At 38.5% G+C, this 22,700-nt stretch overlaps 2 protein-coding genes across 5 annotated transcripts in view; one reads left to right on the top strand and one right to left on the bottom strand.

Moving 5' to 3' along the window:
* The window catches only part of GNG10 (G protein subunit gamma 10), a 484,859-nt gene that overhangs the window by 118,106 nt on the left and 344,053 nt on the right, over window positions 1-22,700 (top strand). The window lies entirely within an intron of this gene.
* ECPAS (Ecm29 proteasome adaptor and scaffold) overlaps window positions 1-22,700 on the bottom strand; it is a 125,229-nt gene that overhangs the window by 3,553 nt on the left and 98,976 nt on the right. For all 4 annotated transcript variants that reach the window (XM_050761412.1, XM_050761410.1, XM_050761413.1 and 1 more), the window contains 17 exons: window positions 21,989-22,068; window positions 20,953-21,058; window positions 20,152-20,199; window positions 18,823-18,944; window positions 14,247-14,397; window positions 12,195-12,260; window positions 10,757-10,846; window positions 9,628-9,694; window positions 8,973-9,064; window positions 8,830-8,896; window positions 8,087-8,278; window positions 7,329-7,537; window positions 6,427-6,470; window positions 6,140-6,332; window positions 4,735-4,873; window positions 2,227-2,332; window positions 1,939-2,027 (listed from right to left, as the gene is read on the bottom strand). In XM_050761412.1, the coding sequence (XP_050617369.1) occupies window positions 1,939-2,027; window positions 2,227-2,332; window positions 4,735-4,873; window positions 6,140-6,332; window positions 6,427-6,470; window positions 7,329-7,537; window positions 8,087-8,278; window positions 8,830-8,896; window positions 8,973-9,064; window positions 9,628-9,694; window positions 10,757-10,846; window positions 12,195-12,260; window positions 14,247-14,397; window positions 18,823-18,944; window positions 20,152-20,199; window positions 20,953-21,058; window positions 21,989-22,068 (1,861 nt within the window). The remainder of the gene's footprint in view (window positions 1-1,938; window positions 2,028-2,226; window positions 2,333-4,734; window positions 4,874-6,139; window positions 6,333-6,426; window positions 6,471-7,328; window positions 7,538-8,086; window positions 8,279-8,829; window positions 8,897-8,972; window positions 9,065-9,627; window positions 9,695-10,756; window positions 10,847-12,194; window positions 12,261-14,246; window positions 14,398-18,822; window positions 18,945-20,151; window positions 20,200-20,952; window positions 21,059-21,988; window positions 22,069-22,700) is intronic.

Below are 22,700 nucleotides of genomic sequence, written 5' to 3'. Positions count from 1 at the left end.
ATCTTGTTATGCTATGAAGTACAGAAGTGCTACAGTGACGGTGACCTGTCAAAATGACACAGGAGTCAGCTTGAAAGGGCTTCCACTGGCCAAATCTGGGACAATTTGAGTAACAAATTAAGATTTAAAAACTTAAATTATAAACCCTTTGAAGGGGGAAAGAAATCCATGAATCAATGCCAGTAACAGATAAATAAAAAGATGGGCAGAAGAGAAGAATCTTGCTTACAATAGAATTCCAACTATCAAATGGTGAATGTGGACAAAATGCTAGAGTTGCAAAATCATCTTAGTAAAAACTGGTTCAGGGAAGAATCATCAATGCATGCTAAATATAGAGAAGAGATTGTAAAGAAGATAAACATTATTTGAATGATCTTAAGGTCTGTTCCCACAGGCTACTTATTAGACACAAAAGGAAAATATAGTAACTAGCCATTAGAGAAAAACTGATAGTACCTTGACCAGGTAATCAAAATTAACATCACAAATGATAACAGATGGACACTGTGTGTGCCTCTTAATGTGAGGACATATCACTTATGTAAGTATCCCAACTGGGAATTCATAACCTGGATCTGATCATGAGAAAACATCAAACACCAAATGAGAAACACTGTTTTTTTCAAAAAGGGACTTTATTCTTCAAAATTGTCAATGTCCTAAGACAAAGAAAGATTGACAAAGTATTCCAGATTGAAGGAGACTAAAAATATATGACAACAAAATTCAATAAATAATTATGAATTGGAGGCCAAGGCGGGCAGATCACGTGAGGTCAGGAGTTTGAGACCAAGACTAGCCAACATGGTGAAACCCCGTCTCTATGAAAAGTACAAAAATTAGCCAGGCTTGATGGCACACACCTGTAAGCCCAGCTACTTGGGAAACTGAGGCAGGAGAATCACTTAAACCCAGGAGGCAGAGCTGCAGTAAGCCAAGATCGCACCACTGCACTCCAGCCTGGGTGACAGAGCAGACCCTGTCTCAAAAATAATAATAATAATCATCATCATCATCATCATCCTGGACTGGATTCCCTAATGAAGGGGAGGGGAAAAAAAAACAATCCTATAAAGAACATTACTGGCTGGGTGTGGTGGCTCATGTCTATAACTCCAGTATTTTGGGAGGCCAAGACAGGTGGATTGCTCGAGCTCAGGAGTCCGAGAACACCCTGGGCCAACACAGTGAAGCCCTGTCTCTACAATTAATATAAAAATTAGCCAGGTGTGATAGTAACTGTAATCCAAGCTACTTGGGAGACTGAGGCAGGAGGATTGCTTGAACCTGGAAGGTGGAGGTTGCAGTGAGCTGAGATCACACCTCTGCACTTCAGCCTGAGTGACAGAGCGAGACTCTGTCTCAAAAAGTAAAAATAAAAATAAAGAACATTACCGAATCAACTGAACAAACTAGAGTATGAACAATAAACATTTGATTTAAAAAACTGCATCCATGTTTACTACCTAAAGTTGACAATGGTACTGTGGCACACTAAATAACTGAGGAAAAAGGGGGCCTGATGTAAGCAACATACTTTCAAATGGTTCAGGAGAAAAACATGTATACAGAAGTCCAAATGACAAAGCAAATGGCACAAAATGTTAACAGATGATTCTGGGTAAAGTGTATACATATTGCAGAGTATTAAATGTACTGTCGTTGCAACCATTGTGTAAGTTTGAATTTACTTTCAAATAACAATTTTGTAAAAATACTTGTCACGAAGGTTTTTCTAAACTAGATGCTAAAATCCTGTTATAGTTCCAGATTTAAATATTCCAGTTAAGGGGTACACACGGAGTATATTAAGTAGCAGAGTCCAGTAGCTGTTTCAGAAATTTAGTTCCTAAGACAAGGTAGGAAATATTTGAAGCTCGGCTCCTTAGCTTTAAAATTAGGACTCCCTCGTCAGTTTTAGTTTACTACACTCACCTAAAGAATATGTGATTGATTTACAAGTTTCAAGCAGAATTTCAGCCAAAGCCTCAGGATCTGCATATTCTTCTTCCAAAAGCATTAACCTATACAAATCAGAAAGCAAGGTACAAATGCTAATTATTAAGAAACAGTCTAAAACTTTCCTGTCACAATTTCTGTCTGTATGTATCATTGTCACTTTAGCTACTAGTTTTTAAATGTATAAAAATTCCACTGATTATATATAAAATGCTGCAGGGGTGGGGGGAACAAAATAAAAAACTGAACCATGAAGCAGTTTACCCCTGAAAAAAGGCATTCATTGATTGTAAGACTCCTAGCTGCACTTTCCACGTGCTGAGTTTTAGCCGTTCACACATCAGTTTGCACAGCTCCTGACGATAACAACCTGGGAAAGAAAGACAAGGTGGGACACAGCAGGAGAGAGTATAAAAGAGCAAGAGATGAAATAAATGAGGGACAGACAGAGCAAGAGAAAGGCAGAGGGACAGAGAAAGAGAGAAGGCAGGGAGGATAAGGGAGAGAAAAGCAGGAAAAAGAGAAATAAAACAATAAATATTTTTAATTAAAGCCATTGAAATTTCTCCAAAACCTTCAGCATGACTTTGTACTCAATCCCCAAACAAATTTCCTTGATCAGAAACTGCCCCCACAAAGGTACAATATAATTGTTTACAAATATTCACTTTCAAGGCATATGGTTCTCCATGGAACTGAGAAAGCACTTTAACCACACCCCCTTTGCCCCTCAAAACTCCCTGAATGACAGCCAAAGAAAGGAGAACTCTGGAGGCCAGGAGCTCCTCTCTAGATGCTCACAAGCCTCTGCAAATTGCAGGTTTGCCAAGAGTCAACAGTGCTTTCTTATAAACCTGTTATGCCAAGCGCAACTGTAATTATAATTATATAATTAATATTATGCCAACTGATGAACCAGCAGAAAACTTAAGAACGAAATTGTTTTTAATTATTGTAGGATTTTGTAGGGCTCAAACAAACATAAAAATGGGGGAAAAAATCTAGAATTCTGCACTAGAATTGTCTCATAAGAGCTTGAAATTTCTCTATTTTAAAGAAACAAAACCCAGAAATTGTAGATATATGTAAGAAGCCAATGCGTAACAGTTAAGTTCCTAAAGAAAAGGCCTTGGTTCGCAATAAATGCACTTTTCTATTAACAACCTTCTACATCTTATATTAAAATAAACTGCTTTATGTTTGTATCAACTTTCTCATACAATTCCCTACCTTAGCTGTCTCCACCTATCAAGGAAAAGTGTAACAGTCTTTATAGTGTCATATTAGTGGACTTCCACTGCAGTGTATAATATTAAGAAATAAAACCACTTGCAAATTTGTATCTTCTGGGAAACTCTTCCTATAAACACAGCAAATACGTAAGTTCACTCAAAGGCTGACAGGGCTCAAAGAGAACCTTAACTCTGATTCTAGACATATCCAATTACAAATACTCAACAATACCTTTTTTAATAACATTCAGTAATATTGTCGCTTGGCATGGAGGCTCATACCTATAAATCCCAGCACTTCAGGAGGGAGGCCAAAGTGGGAGGATCACTTGAGCCCAGGAGTTTGAGACCAACCTGGGCAACATAGCAAGACCTCACCTCTTCAAAAACAAAAAAAACAAAAAACTAGCTAGGTGTCATGGCATGCACCTGTATACCCAAATACTTGGGAGGCTGAGGCAGGAAGATCACTTGAGCCCTGGACGTAAAGGCTGCAGGGACTGCACCATTGCACTCCAGCCTGGGTAACAGAGCAAGACCCTGTCTCCAAAAAAAAATATATATATATATATGTAGACACACACACTAAGATCTTCAGCGGGACGCACTGTAGGACCCAACCCAAGGCAAGCTTAAAGGGTAGCATCATCACTTCTTGGCCTTTTGGCTAAGATCCAGTGTAAAGGGTAGTATCATCCCAAGGTTAAGGCCCTATCAGGCGACTCGAAACTAACTGCAACCTCATCCAATAATAAAGGTTTACTATTGATTTAATCTTTGGGAAATACATGTCCAGTTCTGAAAATCGTCCAGTAGTGAGTTTTTCACTGAAACAAGGATTTCAAGTGCTTACTGAACACTTGGTAACACGGCCATTCATTTTAGGATAAAGAGACCCCACTAATAAACTTTGTGGATTCCTCCAAATGATCATCAAGAAGATCAGCAGAACTCTTCTATCAAACTCTCTGCATAAAATGTATCATGGTTATTATAGGTGGAACTATGCCCTCAAAGTTCGTATGTTGAAATACTATCCCCCAGTACCTCAGAATGTTACTGTATTATTATTAGATAGAAGACAGACCCTTTAAAGAGGTCCTGTGAGTGGGCCCTAATACAGTGTGTCTGGTGTCATTACAGGAAGAGGTGATTAAGACACAGAGACAACAAAGATCATGTGAAGACACACGGAGAAGACAGCCATTCCCAAGCCAAGGTCTCAGAAGAAACTAACCCTGCTGACGATGCCTTGATCTCAAAAGCTCAGACTTCCATCCTCCAGAATTGTGAGAAAATAAATTTCTGCTAAGCCACCCAGTCCGTGATACTTTCTTACAGCAGCCCTCGCTGCAATGGTACACTGATCAGTGAGGTGATATGCTCACGTACACAAAAAATTTCCACTGAGTAATTCTCATTACTAATCAATCAGGCTCGATAAGAAACAATAACTATACTTTGTCATACAGAAAACCTTTGCTCTCATTAAGTAACCTCTGGTTACAGCACTTCTTCAAATGCGGTTTCTGGTGCTTACGTTGGGTCTCTGCGTTTCGGGGCCAGGCTTTGCCCAGGCTTTCAAAGGCACCCAGCAGATATTCCAGCTGGAGCTCCTTTTCCTTCTCATTCTCATCTTCATTTTTGGTTGTCTGGACCCCACTACTTTCAAGTGAATTCTAGGATATATCAAAGAAAATAAAATTTAATATTTTCTTCTTCAAAGTTACAGGTATGCTATTAAACCAATCAGAGTACTAGGGCAGGAGCTATTAACCAAGAGTTAAACAGTAAATTCTCTACCATAAGCTTCCCCATTTACGACAAGGATTTATAACCAGAATACTGTGTCTCTAATAAATTTAGGAAATACTTTACAGGAATCTGTAAACAAAAGCTAAAAAACACTGCATATGTAGTCTTTTGAGCATAACGTGAGATCTGCATGAGAATCAGGTATTAAAGATGGAAGAAACTCAGTAACGATCTGAATAAATCCAAACTCTTTCTTGATAGATAGGAAAACAGAGGCTAAGAGAAGCAACTGGTCCAGCTCGCTAGTGATGTCATCAACTTAAAATACAAGTCTCCTAAATCCATATGCTATCACTATGTTTGTAATAGAAATTATTTAAATAGCCTTATTACTGAAAGAAAACAACTGCAAATTAGCAGCAATAAGAAATAAGAATGTTACTTAAAATATTTCATGTTTCACAAATAGGGAAACCACACTCTTTTTTTCTTTTTTTTGGACCAGTGCCCAACTTTTAAAACTGAGTATTCCATTTTCCACATGAAACCTGAGTGGTTTTTTTTTTGACCCAAATCCTCCACTATATGGCAGAGGCAATTCACATGACACACTGAGCTTCTTGCCTTTATTCTAGGATGGCTGGGGTGGCTTAGCTTATTAGCTAAGCCAAAGCTTATTATGACATAATAATAAGTTCATTCACTACCAAATCCACTCTCTGCTTCTCCCATGGAGGGAAAATGGACACCCAGAATGAAGACTCAGTCTGCTGCCAGGTGTGCTAAGTACTGAGCAACGGGATGGATATAAGTCAAAGTGCCATCTAGCGGTGCCCAGGAACTCTCCTCAAGAGAGAACTGGCATGCCCACTGTGATCCTTCATCCTTGCTTCACCTCCTCTGCATTCCTGCCTGGAACACACATACACTGTGGACCTTGAGGATGATGACTCCACCCTAGAAATGGCAGAGTTGGGAGATGTAAAGAGCCAGAATACCTGAACGCTTTGTGATGCTCCCAATGCTACATGAGAAACATAGCACTGTCTATCTTGTTTAAGGCCATATTTTGGAATTTCTCTGCTACTTGCAACTAAACTAATCCTAATAATCAGGACATAGGGGAAAACAATGTTTTAACTCTTTCTTTTTAAAGTATAAACCAGAACTGAGGATACAGGTGGTATTACCTTCTTGATGAGAGGTATGACAATGTCAGAAAACTCCTGGAATCTGTCTTCTTTGGTGGCCTTCAAGACATCAGCTGCACAGCTGATTGCTACAATCTTGTATTTGAGATTCTCTTTGCTACATTCCTTCAGAACAACTTGAAGAATTTCATTTGTGCTGGGTTGATTGGGCACAGACTTTTCCAGCTCTGCACTACAGGATCCATAAAAAAGCATCAGAAGTTAATAAAGGCTGCAGCTTTCAGGTTCAGTTTAAGAAATGGCATCCTCATTGAAAGAACATTTACCTGCAAGCTGTCACCACACAGGCAATGGCTTTCAACAGCTCTTCCTAAGGGGGTGAAAGATGAGGACATACTATTAATCCCAAACATGTCATTTACACTCTCTACACTATGATTATAATTACCTTAGGAATTTCTGATAACTGTGACAACAAAAATTAACAATTGTCACCTCATCTTTAATGCATAATTTTAAGCACATCCACCAAGTTTTACTCCAAACCATGGACGCAGGATAATCATCTTCACCTCCATTTCGTAGAAGCCTAAAGAACTGATTTGACCCAGGTCTCACAGACAACAGTGTCAACCACAGAATTAGAATGATGTCTGACTCCCAGTCCAGTACTACTTCAGTACCGCATGGGCCACTGTTGACCTTTACAACATAAAGATCATTATGTTGCCACAATCTCATGTTCCCCACTGAGTGTTCACTGTAAGAATCCTACTAAAGCCCTTGTGTAAAAAAATAACTGTTACTAATTCATAGGTCCCAGAGATGGGCATCTTCAGCCCCAGGTTTAGAAGCAGCCTACCTTGCTACTCTATGTCACACGGGCCCAATCCTGATCTTTTTATTTTTTATGCTCAATCCTGATCTGTTCATAAGGTCAACAGGTACAAAATGCTGACAAGTTGGTTTAAGACATAACTTGGAAGGCTGAATATGAAAAATGTATCTATCTCCAGCATTACTGTCCATTATGCAAGGCCACGTGGGTTCCAGTTTCAGAGGAAATACCACAGTTAATTGGGCAAGGTTTACCCAAAGCTCCACCGTCTAGGAAATCTGGTTCACAAAAATAATCCATCAGAAGTTACACAAAACCAGACCCTTATTATTATATGAAATGAAAGATGAAGTCAGAATCCCTTTAACTGGGCATGAATGGTTCTTTTACCTTTCCTGCCCACGTTCTTCCAGCCAGGCCTTGCAGCAATGCAGTCAGTATCATTCCGAGATATGGAGGTACTAGAGAGCTAGTTTGCTTTGCAATTGATGCCATGGCAATTGCACCCTGGGCTTTCATTTTCCAAGACTGAGACTGCAAAGCCTTCTGGGTAATAGTAATTAACTCCTGCAGGTATAATCGAATGCCACCAAAAGAACCTAGGAAAGCAAAATTAAAACAACTTTTAAGTGACAAGAAAAATTAACTGATTTTTCTAAGTCTGAAAAAGAGTCAGTGACCAACAGTCTAAAAGCAGTGATTCTCAACTGTTAAAACACACCACTCTCTCAAAGGGAGAGAAAGTGTGATGGTGTTGTGACTTACTCTCACAATAGTAGAACTTTACGAACTTAGGTACCCACAGGAACGTTATCACACAAATGGGCATCACCCATTAATATGTAACAAGGTGAAAAACACATTTAGAAAACTACTCTAAAATAGTCTAAGGCCACATAAAATCACACTCTCAATTAAAAATGTAAAGCTCTCCTTGCTCACAGAGTTTGTATTCTCTCATGTGGACAGTGAGGAATGAGTAAAGACAAAAATCCTAAGTGCCAACCTTGAGAACTCAGCAATTGGGATGGGTGCATATTAAGGTCCTGGGAAAGTAACTTTAGAGGAGTTTATGAAAAATGAATGCAAGTAAAAAATTCTAGCTGTGATTCCTAAGAAGCAGGTTTAACTCAGGTCACACTACTAACCAGGTACATTTTCCTGCCATACTTCAGTCCATAAATTACATTCTTCTTTTTCGGATTTTTCCTCATCAGCAATTTCATGCATGCCTAAAAATGCCAGAGGCAGGACTTCTTTTGCATGATTCTTTAACACATCAGGGCTGTATCGTCCAATAGCATGAATAGTCAAAGCACAAGAGGTCTTGTAGATAGGTTCTGAAAAGGAGAAACCAAAATCTTTATGATATTTATTGTTTTTAAGGGTAACTGATCTAAATAGGCTATTGTTCAACTCATACAATAGCAAAACAAATAGGTAAAATCAATTAGAAACGTTTCTAGCAGGCTGGGTTGTGGTGGCTCACACCTGTAATCCCAGCACTTTGAGAGGCCAAGGTGGGCAGATAGCTTGAGCTCGGGAGTTTAAGACCAGCCTGGGCAACATGGCGAAACCCCATCTGTACAAAAAATACAAAAATTAACCAGGTGTGGTGGCACGTGCCTGTAGTCCCCGCTACTCAGAAGGTTGAGGCACAAGAATCGCTTGAGCCCAGGAGGCTGAGGTTGCAGTGAGCCGAGATAGCACCACTGCACTCCAGCCTCAGCGACAAAGCCAGACACCATCTCAAAAAAAAAAAGAAAAGGAAAGAAACAAATGTTTCTAGCAAATCACATAAAATCATGGAGGGTAAGACCTAATTTGTACTGTTTTACTGGGCTGTTAACATCTAAATTTAAAATGACATAAAATAGAAAAAGAAAGGTACCTTCTTTCTCCATATACCACCCACTGAGCTTCTGCAGGAGTTTTTCAGTGCTGCTATCCCGTGAAGTCTGAAAAAGAAACAATCCTAAGTATTTCTTTGTAACTGTCAGAGTTTTATTTAACTAAGCAAGAAATTTAACTCACCCGAACTAAATGGCCCATGGCAAATGCACAAGATTTCTGAATCACACTGTTCCGATCTGTCAGGCCACTAAGCAAAGCACTCATAAGTTTACCTACCAGAAATAAAGAGAAAAAAATCTGATACTTGGTTGACCAAATGTTCCACTCTGTTCCCAGAACCCAAACAAACCTAACCCTATAATTAACATCTGATTTCCTCCACAGTATAGATTTCTGAATGTTATATTTATATATCCATTTGCTTCCTTTCACCTCATATAAAGTTAAAATTAAACCAGAATATCGTGGAAAACTTTGCAAAAATGAGAGCCAGGTATATAAAGAACATTAGCCCAGTCTAGAAACCAATCTAAGAAGAGAAAAATGCTGACATAAAATCAGCTATCAATGGTAAGTCCTCTGGAATAGAGGATACTTTTACCTCCATATACCACTAAGGAACAATCAAACGTTTATGAACAGTGAAAAGTTGCTAAACTTGATAAACCCTGCACTTCCTGCAGACAAAGAAATGAAGGGGCCAGGGGACTGAAGGGAGAAAAGGCACACAGCATCACAAGCAGGTCTGAATGATAATTATTTTTCCTTTTTAAAACTCTGTCACACAAGACAGGGCCGTGCAAAAATATCACCACACATCACTTGATAAACTCACCTGAGTAAGGTGTTAGGTCCTGAGGACACTGAGTAGTTAATGACACAATGACACTGGCACAGCCACCCTACAGGATTACAAAAGCAAAGGTCTAAATCTGATGGTCACAATGTTCTACCTACCAAACCACTGGCTTAGGTGCCAAAAATTTAAACATATAAAATACATGAAACCTAATACCCCCTCCAGGATTCAATACAGAAAAAGGAAAACTCTTAAACTAGTAATGCAGAGATTTTATTTTTTAAACTCCCAAGAGAAACATGGGTGATCTTAGACATTGTGAAAAAGAAAGAAAACTGGTACAATCTTCTGGAAAAGCAAAATATGTCATCTTGTCCATCACTGGGCTAACATTTCCATTTCTAGAAATTTAACCAAATATCTTCAGGTATGCCTCATCAACGTAAAGCATCACGGTGCTTTACTAATTTTTCAAAAACTGAAAACAAGTCAGATGTTCCCTGATGGAATAAAATAAATGATGTTACATCCATACAGTGGAGTATCACAGGGCCATTAGAAGAGGACATTGCAGAAGATACATGTGCAGAAAAGACCGGAAGGAAACACTCCAAAATACTAACAGCAGTTATCTCTGTATAGCAAAATTCTGGACAATTTTTAACTTTTTCCTAATCTATAAATGCTAAAATTTTAAAATACCAGCAAGTGTTAATTTTATCATAAGAAAAAATGTGAGTTACTAATTTGTTGTTAAAAGGGTGGTGGGCGGGGGGGCGTCTGATCCTTCAAAGATCTTGAAAACGAAGACATTTTTCTGTTCAAACACTGCTGACCCCTCTGTGAAAAATCCAATTGCCACCTAAAACAATCCATGCCCTAATAACTGGATGCGCATTTCCATGAACTGCTAATGAATGACAACCTAGAGGGTACGTACATGGCACCCAGAGAACAGAAATGATTCCACTAACTAAGTTAAGACAATACTTACTGGAACAGTTACATGTTTTCAGTTATCGGTGCAACCACAGAAATAAAATGGTTAGTGTATAATAATATTAGATTTTGTGGTAAAACATGAATTTCAAACATGATGGCTGTTATATCCTTATGGCCAAAACTAACGAAGATGCACATTTCTTCTTGTGAAAAGTACACTTACCTTAGTTCCAAGACCTACACCACTTCTGATCAGTTCACACAACCTAGGAACTAGCTCGCCCAGCACCGACACATCAAGATATTGCAGGCACTTTTGAAAAAGGACAAATATAAAGGTAAGCCTTGGCAAATAAGTCAGGACCACATCTTCAATTAAAAACTGCCCTTGTCAAACATGTACCCACTGGATTTGACACGAAGTTGAAAAATCACTGTTTGATTCTGCTCTAATTTCAATATTAAAACCACCACTGTACTACAAACAGAAAAATTATTCATCAGTGATTCAACACTAAAAACAAACCAAAAAATGAAAAACATCAATTTGCTAAAAAAGAAAATAATGGTTACTCAAGAATAAAGAATCTTTCCGAGCCTACTTCCTCTTTATCAATCCATGTTTAGTATAAAAAACCTAAACTAAAAATTGACCTTCTACAGTGGGCCTACCCTACCAAATCCCCTCTAATGAGTCAATTTCTTAGATGAATTTTCCTATAAATTGCTGGCTTTTATTTTTGAAAATGCAATTAACATGTTTTCTATTAATAATGAATATAAGTAAATGGTATTCACTATTTCTATTTCTTTAAATTTTTATTTCCCCCCAATAATCCAACAAACATACAACATTCTTAGACCAAATTTGGTAACAGTCCCCCAACAGGTACTAAAACATAACTACTTCTCTTGTCCAGTTTAACGTAGTTTTTTGTACATTTCAATTTTTTTAGGGGTTGGATCTGTATCTTCAGAGTCCTGCTAAAGGTATAGATCTGCTTAGCAAACTAATTTCCAGTAAACACAATCATAGCTAACTAACCACTACCGGGAGTACACAACAGAGTAACTTTACCAAGACTCCAGGAACTTTAGAAATCAGAACCTGAGAGTGCCAAGCAGCTCTTTACTGCAAATGCCTTCCTATGACTAAAACAACATATCGACATTGCCCAATCTCTTCATCTACCTTTATGTTACCTACTTCATTAAATACCTCCAGCTTATAACTTTCCTAGTTCCTCCCAAAGATAACTATTAGGCACAGGCACAACTCTGAATCTTTCTAAATACACAGATCAAAAGACTACAGATGTAAATTTATACAGAGCTCTTAATATGTTGTTGTCCCTTGTAACACAAATTTGGACCGACTGTTTCTGGTATTTGGGGAACTATTTATTCCACTTAGTGACAGAGAAGAAAAGAGAAATATACTAAGAAAAAACTGGAGTCACAACAGCTGCTCGACTCATCCCATAAGTCTCTACTTCATTTAACGTAGCCTGAAGACTTTGAAGAATTACACTTTCTTTTTTTTTTTTTTTTTTTTTTTTTTGAGACAGAGTCTCGCTCTGTAGCCCAGGCTGGAGTGCAGTGGCCGGATCTCAGCTCACTGCATCAGGTAAGCAAACCCTCTCATTATTTAAGACACTCACCATGTTGATTGTTTCCATCATCGGAGAGGATTTGGCAGCACTAAGCCGAGCACTATCCATCGCAGCCTAAAGAACAGAAATTCAAGTCACTCGGCACATTCAATTAATTAGGAATAATCCACACACACACCATAAAAGACTTTCACTTCCAAATTACAGAACTTTAAAAAAAAAATAATCCATAGCTATAACAAAGGCACACATTAAGTCTAACTCTAATTTCTTTTGACCTATACTCAACAATTTACCAGAAGCAGCACCTCACTACAGGCGAAAAATTCAGATAATAGTTGAGAAATTAGCATAGTATGGCTGTGGGCAAGTCATCCAGCCTTCTTGAGCCTGAGGTTCTCCATCCACTAAATAAAGGAACTGACTAAATAAATTTCTAAGGTTTTTAAAATTGTGTCTAAGCAGTAAAAAATTTTATACGGGTAGTTCTTTAACTTTGTAATCAACCTTCATATCTACAAAGGTATTTTAATCTAACAACTTTGCTGAAGGAGAGGTTAATACTATCCAGATATGACAAAGGAGAAAAGTAAGTCATACACAAGTGACTTGCCTAGGGCTGCAAAGTTTAGACTAGAATTTATGTTTCCAAATTCTCAATGCTTAGTAAACATTCTATGGACACCCAGGAAGGGGCAAGTCTACTGCTGAAAGAGGGAAAAATAATGAATAAATAAGCAGCAGCAATATTAGAGGCAAAGGGTAAAGAGAGTAAGTTATTAGAGAAGTTTAGGCAAGTTAAAAAGCAAATGGTGAACAGAGGAAATATGTTGTATATAACAGTGTTTAATAGTTCTAATAAAAAAAGTAAATTAAAAAGTCAAATAGAAAAATAGGCATGGAATATAAACACAATCACAGAAGAAATATAAAAGACTAATACGATATGAAAAGGCAATGGACAATGCTAGGAAAAGAGTGCAAATTAGAAAAATGAGATTCTTGTTATCAGATAAACATTATTCAACAGTGGCAAAGGTACGGAGAAAAAAGAACAATTAAAACCTTTGATGTTGCAAAACCTCTCCACCAAAAATTCAAAATCACCTCATGTAGAGCACTATGTATACATTAAAAAGAATGTGTATATATAGACATGATATTCTATTAATTTAAAAAACAAATCACATAACAACATTCACAGTCTGATACTATTTTTAAATTAGTATGTTTGCTTGGTTTGGTAGCCTATGATTAAAAAGGAATTTGAGAGAAGGCACAGGAAACTTCTGATAGCAGGTGCTTCTCAGGGAATGATACTGTGGTGATGGGGAGACCTCCTGTGGGATTACTTTCTATCCTTCTGTATTAACTTTTCACAATAAACATGTCTCATCTGCAGTTTTTAAAAATGACTGATCAGGCCGGGCGCGGTGGCTCACGCCTGTAATCCCAGCACTTTGGGAGGCCGAGGCAGGCAGATCACGAGGTCAGGAGATCGAGACCATCCTGGCTAACACGGTGAAACCCCGTCTCTACCAAAAATACAAAAACATCAGCTGGGCGTGGTGGTGCATGCCTGTAATCCTAGCTACTCGGGAGGCTGAGGCAGGAGAATTGCTTGAACCCGGGAGGCAGAGGTTGTAGTGAGCTGAGATGGCACCACTGCACTCCAGCCTGGGTGACAGGGCAAGACTCCGTCTCCAAAAAAAAAAAAAAAAAAAAAAAAAAAAAGACTTTGATCAGAGACTAGGTGACTCCATTACACCTACAAAGCAGAATGATTTTGAGATATGCCAAAGTCTAGGTGCAAATACTCTTTGCTTACAGGGCGAGGGAGTCCATGGAAGGACTCTGAAGGTATAGATCCAAGCCCCAAAAAAATTGAAATGTACAAAAAACTATGTTAAACAAATGTTAATTCATTTTTTAGATAGAAGTGTCAGTTTTCATCCAATTCACAAAACAGTGTATGAGCTGACAACCTCTCTCCAAAAAATAGTAAAACACTGCATGTGGTGAGACAGGGTGAGTTCTGGTAAGAGTAGTGACAATGTCATTCAAATGAACCTTGGTATCTTAACAGGGCTCTCCACTCACCTTTTCTTGCTCTGTTGCCCGGAGGCTCAAATAATTGAGAACTTGGGGCTCCAATACACTCAAGGACTCTAGCAGAGCTGGAATGAGTTTTGGTGCATGTGGTTTCAACATGGCTCCCGCACTTTTGCTGATCTTCACAAGGGTGTTAATGCTACAAACATATGGAACACAACTCCTGAGTCCTTTTAACAAAAGTGAGAAGACCTACAAATCTCACCATGAGGCTGTTCTGCAGTTCACTGCATTAAAGCATATTGTCACATGGTTACAGAGCCTGGTCTTGGCATTTTGTTTAACTTTTATTAAAGAAACTTTCAAGCATATATAGAGGTAGAAAGAATGACAAAGTAGGAAAAGCCTACCTTCATTAATAGTAGGAATGAAATTCCATGTATTATTTATAGTAGGAATTTATATTTATGGTGAAATTTTATGGTAGGAATTTATAGTAGACATGAAATTCTATGTATTCTCCACCCAGTTCAACAATTAACAACATTTGACCAATTTTGTTTCATTTATGCCTCCTCCAAACATACAGCCGCCATTCCCCCGCCACTGTATTACAGTAATGTGCTGCATGAGACATTTCAGTCAACAACAGCAGACCACAATGTCCAGCAGTGGTTCCATAAGATCATACAGGAATACCCTGGGGATATTGCAGGTTCTGTTTCAGACCACCACAATAAAGAAAGCCACATGAATTTTCTAGCTTACCAGTGCATATAAAAGTTTTGTTTACACTATATTGCAGTCTATTAAGTGTGCAATAGCATTATATCTAAAAGTACATTAGTTAACTTTAAAATATCTTAGTTACTGATCATCTCAGCTTTCAGCAAGTCATTATCTTTTTGCTGGTGGAGGGTCTTACCTCAATGGTGATGGCTACTGACTGGTGGTGATTGCTGAATGCTGGGGTGGCTGTCATAATTTCTTAAAGTAAGTCAACAATGAAGTTTGCTGTATCAATCAACTCCTCCTTTCACAAAATATTTCTTTGTAGCATGAGACGCAGTTTGATAGCATTTTACCCACATTAGAACGTCTTTCAAAGTTGGAGTCAATCCTCTCCAACCCTGTTGCTGCTTTATCAACTAAGTTTATGAAATATTCTAAATCCTTTGTGGTCATTTTAACGATGTTCACAGAATATTCACCAGGAGTAGCTTGCATCTCAAGAAACCACTTTCTTTGCTCATCGAGATAAGAAGCAACTCCTCTTCTGTTCAAGTTTCATCAGGAGATTGCAACAATTTAGTCACATCTTCAGGCCCCACTTCTAATTCTAGTTTTCTTACTATTTCCACCATATATGCAGTGACTTCCTCCACTGACATCTTGAACTCCTCAAAGTTACCCATGAAAGTTGGAATCAACTTTTTCCGAACTCCTATTAATGACATTTTGACCTCCTCCCATGAATCATGAATGTTCTTAACCTACAATGATAAACCCTTTCCAGAAGGTTTTCAATTTACTTTGCCCAGATCCATCAGAGGAATCACTAACAATGGCAGCTCTAGCCTTACAAAATATACTTCTTGAATAGTAAGACTTGAAAGTTGAAATTACACCTTGATCCATGGGCTTCGGAATGGATGTTACGTTATGTTAACAGCCATGAAAACATTCATTTCCTTGTACCTCTCTATCAGAGCTCTTGGGTGACCAGGCACATTGTCAATGAGCAGCAATATTTTGAAAGGAATATTTGTTTTTTGTTTTTTTTGTTTGGTTTTTTCTTTTTTTTTTTTTTGAGCAGTAGACTTCAACAGTGGACTAAAAATACTCAGTAAACCATGCTGTAACAGATAAGCTGTAATCCAGACTGTGTTGTTCCATTTCTAGATCACAGAGCAGATTTAGCAGAATTCTTACGGCTTTAGGATTTTTCAGAATGGTAAATGAGCACTGGCTTCAACTTAGTCACCAGCTGCATTAGCCCCTAACAAGACAGTTGGCCTGGCCTTTGAAGCGTTGCAGCCAGGCACTGACTTCTCTCTAGCTATGAAACTCCTACAAGGTATCTTTTGCCAACAGAAGGCTGTTTCATCTCCATTGAAAATCTGTTGTTGAGTGTAGACATCTTTATCAGTGATCGTAGCTAGATCTTCTGGGTAATCTGCCGCAGCTTCTATATCAGCAATTGCTGCTTCACCTTGCATCTTTATGTTACGAAGACAGCTTCTTTCCTTAAACCTCATGAACCAACCTGTGCTAGCTTCCAACTTTTCTTCTGCACCTTCCTTACTTCTCTTAGACTTCACAGAATTGAAGAGTTAGGGCCTTGCTCTGGATTAGGCTTTGGCTGAAGGGAATTTTGTGGCCGATTTGATCTTCTATCCAGAATATTCAAACTTTCTCCCTGTTAGCAAAAGGCTGTTTTGCTTTCTTATCATTTGTGTGTTGGCTGACATAGCACTTTAAACTTCCTTTAAGAACATTTCCTTTACATTCCCAACTTGGCTGTTTGGCACAAGAGGCCTAGCTTTCAGTCTATCTCAGCTTTCAACATTCCTTCCTCACTAAGCTTAATCATTTCTAGCTTTCTATTTAAAGTGAGAGACAGGCAACTCTTCCCTTCATTTAGACAGAGGGCATTGTGGGGTTATTAATTAGCCAATTCCAATATTGTTGTGTCTCAGGGAGTAAGACACTTGAGAAGTGGGAGAGAGATGGGGAACAGCTGTTCAGTGGAGCAATCAGGACACACACAACATTGATCAATTAAGTTCACCATCTTAAATGTGTGTAGTTCATACAACTCCAAAACAATTACAAAAGTAACATCAAACATCACTGATCACAGACCACCAAAACAGATATAACAATAATGCAAAGTATGAAATACTGTTAAGAATTACCAAAATGTGACATAGACATGAAGTGAACAGATTTGTGGCAACCCTGCATCAAGCAATCTAACTGTACCATTTTTCCAACTTCATGTTAATGTTTGCACACCCATGAAATCACCTAATGACACATCTCAGAAGTATCCTATTCACTAAGTGACGCGTGACTGCATTGGAAAGCATATCCCTTAACTAAACTTCACTATGAATATCTAAAAGACAAAGGTTCTTTATTATAATCATAATACCATTTTCACACTTTAAAAATATTAATGATTTTTCCATATCAAGTATCCAAATTTCTCTGTTTCATTAGCTTCTTAAACAGTTGGCATGCTAGAATCAGGATCCAAGCCCACTTATACATTGCAATCTACTGCATTTCCTAATTTTTTTTAACAGTCTCCACTCTCCTCTTTTTTTCTTATTTGTCCTCGACTGTATTCCAGTCAGGTCATTTAACATGTTCCTCTCTCCCCTGTACAGATCTACAGGCTAAACTGAGTCCACGTTCAATTTTGTAAACACACACACACACACACACACACACACACACACACAGAATCCTTCCTAGGCAATGCTGTGTGTGCCCTATTCCATCACATCACGATGCACTGGTTGTCTTTTTGTGCTGTGAGGAGTGATTGGTAAGTTCAGGTCTGGTTGCCCTGAATCATTATAAAGTTCTCGTCAGCCATTCACCCAGTGGATTTAGGGGCATCTAATGATCACTACTTAGATTTTACTGAGGAGAGCAAAAAGTGATACTTTTTTGTGTGTGTATGAGATGGAGTTTCACTCTTGTTGCCCAGGCTGGAGTGCAATGGTGCGATCTGGGCTTACCACAACCTCCGCCTCCCAGGTTCAGGCTATTCTCCTGCCTCAGCCTCCCAAGTAGCTGGGATTACATGCATGCGCCACCACACCTGGCTAATTTTTTTTTGTATTTTTAGCAGAGACAGGGTTTCTCCATGTTGGCCAGGTTGGTCTCGAACTCCTGACCTCAGGTGATCTGCCCACCTCGGCCTCCCAAAGTGCTGGGATTACAGGCATGAGCCACCGTGCCCAGCCAAAGTGATACTCTTAGTTGCATCTGCCTTTGCAGTTGTTAGGTGAGTCCTTCTAAAAAAAACTTTCTCTCATCAACTATCTACTTGCCATGAAATATTGCTGGCACTATTATTAGTAATTTGTTCTACTTTTAAGAGTGAAATAAAAATGGAACAGATAAAGTTCCTAGACAGCACTGTAGTTTAAAAACAAACAAAACATACAAACTAGAATCCTACACTATTGGTTTTAATTTAAAGTAGCCATATATTATATCTAAAAGTGTAAGTACATTTTTTTGAATATTTTATCATTGCAGGTGGTAAACAGCTTGTCTTAAATCTAATAATGTGTGAAATATTACTAAATATTATCATGAACCAGCACGCTCCTGAGGACCTGCAGTGTAAAAGGAAGATGTGCTTGTTGGGAGCAGAGGCTGATGGCAACAGAAAAACATGCTTGACTCAGAATGCTGGGCAAAAGCAAGGCCTCACGAGAATGTTTCTGTGAAAATATTCTGTCTCACAAGTTTTCACAAATGACCCAAGGGTCATTCTCCTAAACCTCTTTCTCCATTATTTTCCAGAATCTAACCTTGAAAGAAACACGATTTCTAGGAACTGAGCAAATCCAATACATTCTTTTCATCAACGGATGCACACCTGAGGGCTCGAACTTCCGTCACGGGGCTCATCATTCCTTTGTCCAGAAGGCAAGGCAGAAGGGCAGCGATGGTTCTCTGGCCAGCTGCTCCTTTGGCAGGGTCACACATTTTCACACAGACCTCACATACAAAGAGCATGGACGTTAGTGAAAGTGACCGCTCATCCAATAAAGCATTCATCTGACAAAAGACTTTCTACTTCACATATCTACAGAGAAGAATAAGTGAATCTACTTTCTCTGATACTACAGAGACACAGAGGAATGAGATCTGAGATTGAGTCTTAGGTCTGCCGAGAACTAAACAGAAAATCTAGTAATACATTTCACTGTCTAAGCACTGGTCCTCCAATTTGTGAAATACAGAACAAAACAGATGATGATCAAATGAGAAAATATGTAAGAAAGCACTCTAAAGAAGGTTTAGGGCTGGGTGCAGTAGCTCACACCTATAAACCCAACACTTTGGGAGGCCAAGGCAGGCGCATTGCTTGAGCCCAGAAGTTTGAGACCAGCCTGGGCAATATGAAGAGACCCTGTCTCTACAAAAAATATGAAAAATTAGCCAGTCATGGTGGCATACACCTGTGGTCCCAGCTCTCCAGGACGCTGAGGTGGGAGGATCACCTGAGCCCGAGAGGTCGAGACTGCAGTGAGTTGTGATCACAGCACTGCATACCAGCCTGGGTAACAGAGTGAGACCTTGTCTCCAAAAAACAAAAAAAAATTAAAAAAAAAAAATTAAAGAAGTTTTGAAGTGTTATCATCATCATCATCATCATCATCATCATCATCATCATCAGTAACGTCAGGTCACACACAATATAGTGGTCAAGATCACACCTGAAACAAGAAAACACCTATATTTAAAACCTGGTTTTACTATTTCTGTGACCTATGGCAAGGTTTGTGCAACTAGAATGTAAAGTTCCTGATATATCACAAAATCAAGTTCAAGTGGGAGATAATTTAGTTTCAAAAAGCTTTCCAACCTCACAGATATGAAAGGTAGCTTTATATGTAAACATAGCAAAAGCAAGAGAAAAGACAGGTGTTGCTTGATCTGAGTGACGTGCTCTTCAGGGTTAAGTCAAAGTTTTATCTTAATTTCACCATTTAAAGAGACCACAAGTATACTCTGTTCAACATACCAGCATTACAGTGTTTACAGCACTCACTTTCTCATTCATTCTAAGAGTAGTGAACTACAACAGGAAGCCAATTATACTGCAACTACATGTCACTTCCTATGACAGTAAGTAAATCATTGTCATGGTCACCCAGAACTCTGCCCCACTCCATTCCCAATTTAAGACAGGAGTTTTCACCTTGCTCAGAGTTTTCAGAGCTAGTTCTGCTGCTTTTCGTACAGATTCCTAAAAATGACAAAAGTGTGAGATCATACAAGTTAGAGAGTTTCACTATCATCTACTCTACAATTTGCAATTTAATTGCCTCAGAGCCTATAGAGATTGGTGGAAAATCTTACATTTCATATTAGGTTAAAAAAAATTGGTATCTCATTAGACTCCCTGCCCATCAAGGAACACATTACCATGCCATACTACTAATTTTTCAACATTAACTGTAACCTATTTTGACCTTAATAAATTTAGCCATTAACAGTTAAGAAACTAAATGTATTATAAAAGTAAATACGTAAAGATCTATGTGAGAATTCTGAAACACTTAAAATCCTCCAATAAATAAAAAAGAAAGGTAAAACTGAAGTGCCTAATTTTAATAGTAAAATATCAAAAATACCTAAAATTAAGATTGCCCAAGAAAAATTCAGAGGAATTGGTCACATTATTTGAGAATAATTAAACCCATTTACAGAACTGATCAAAATACTGTTACTATATTCAAAACTGTTATTTGTCCCTAATCCAACAGAATCATGTGATCTCTACTGAAAGAAGGTATACAGCCACCTTTTTATCAAGTCTATTTAATTTAGATCTAAGGATACCCAACCTTGCAACTTCACAGACACATTAAGACCGAAACTTTGGGGGAAAACATTGGTCTCTACCTGGAAATGGAATTTTGACATATACAACATAAATATTTTAATAATTCCAATTTAACTTTTTGTATGTATAAATGCTGATTTATTTTTATAATACCTTGATATCATCTTGTACTCTAAAAAGCGTTTCCCAAATTTCTGGAAGTTTATCAATGATGTCATCTAAGGGTCTTCCTCTCAATAAATCATTCAACGCTAAACAGCTGAAAATTAAAATTTCATTTCAACATATGAAGAAGGTGGTCAGTATTTTACTATGAAACGTTTACACTAAAAAAGAAAACAGATTCTGCCTCTAATTCGAGTTCTCATCCCCTCACCCCAAAACAGCAATGACTTCTCTCCAGGTCCCTCAAATATACCATATATATATAGAATTTACAAGTATAAAATGTTTGTTTCCCACAACTACAATACAATCCCTTTGAGATGACACATCGTTTTTTATTCACCAGTGTGCCCCCAGGGCCTAGCACACTGCCACGTACATAATAGGCACTGAATGAATGTAATTTGTATACAGAAATTCTAACCTATAAAGTCATGACAGTACAAAAATATATCTCGGTATCTAACAATTTAACAGGTAATCTTCAACTTCTTTGATTTCATACTTATATAAACTATGACAATTTAGGAAAATCTTTAACCAAAGCTTAAATAGTTAAAGAAAAATAACTACCTAATGTAGCCAACAAGAAATATGCTTTTTAGTAGTTTTTTGTTTTGTTTTGTTTCGAGACAGAGTCTCACTCTGTCGCCCAGGCTAGAGTGCAGTGGCGCGATCTCGGCTCACTGCAACCTCTGCCTCGTGGGGTCAAATGATTCTCCTGCCTCAGTCTCCCGAGTAGCTGGGATTACAGGCACACGCCACTGGGCCCAGCTGATGTTTGTATTTTTAGTAGAGACGGGGTTTCACCATGTTGCCCATGCTGGTCTTGAACTCCTCATCTCAGGTGATCCACCCACCTCGGCCTCCCCAAATGCCAGGATCACAGGTGTGAGCCACCACACCCAGCCAGCTTTTTAGTAGTTTTAATTTATTCCTTTTGCACAAAGTATAAAACCTGGAAATTCTGAAGGGAAAAAAATTCGGTTTTATTTGACTAAACTTATATTCCTAAAAATAGTACCTGGATTCTCGAACTCGCCACATATTGCTTGTAAGGTTCTTAACCAAATCTTGAAGAATTTCTTTCAAATATTTATCCACCTAAGGAAAGCAAAAGGATAAAATTTAAAATGCAAAATCCATCAATAATCAATTATTCAACTCTTAACCACACTGGTTAACCACATGTAACCCACACTGCCCATGTTTCTGTATTTTACAGCCTCCATGTCTCTCTAGGCCACTCAGCCCACAAACCTCTTCCCACTTTTGGTTGGTCGCTATAAAGCTGCCAGGTGATCATTCTAAAATGTACATTTGATGCTCTTATTTTCCTCAGTGCATAAGAATGAAGTCCAATCACGCGGGCTTCACACAAAGTGCACACAAAGCCTTCCATGACTCATCCAGACCCAAAAGTACCATATTCTGTCTCACCTCCATTCCTTGGCACATGCCACCTCTACCTACAATCCCCTTCCCAGGTCCTAATTGCTTGGCTAACTCCTACTTGTCCCTCAAGGTTCATATTAGCCGTTCTTTCTCAGAGAAGACTGGCTTGGGTACTCTCCTCTCTGCTCCCGTAGCACCTTCTGAAGGAGCATCACACAAAACCATTCAATAACTGCACTGTTCCACTATACTGGAGACCCTCAAGGGGGTCAGGTGCAGTTACTGCACAGGACAGTGCAGTTACTGAGGGACAGAGTCTCACATCATCAGTGCAGTTACTG

Source organism: Macaca thibetana, chromosome 15, assembly GCF_024542745.1.
Source record: "Macaca thibetana thibetana isolate TM-01 chromosome 15, ASM2454274v1, whole genome shotgun sequence".
NCBI classification, from domain to species: domain Eukaryota; kingdom Metazoa; phylum Chordata; class Mammalia; order Primates; family Cercopithecidae; genus Macaca; species Macaca thibetana.
Note: the sequence above shows the minus strand (reverse complement) of the source record. Positions and strands in the feature narration are given on the sequence as shown.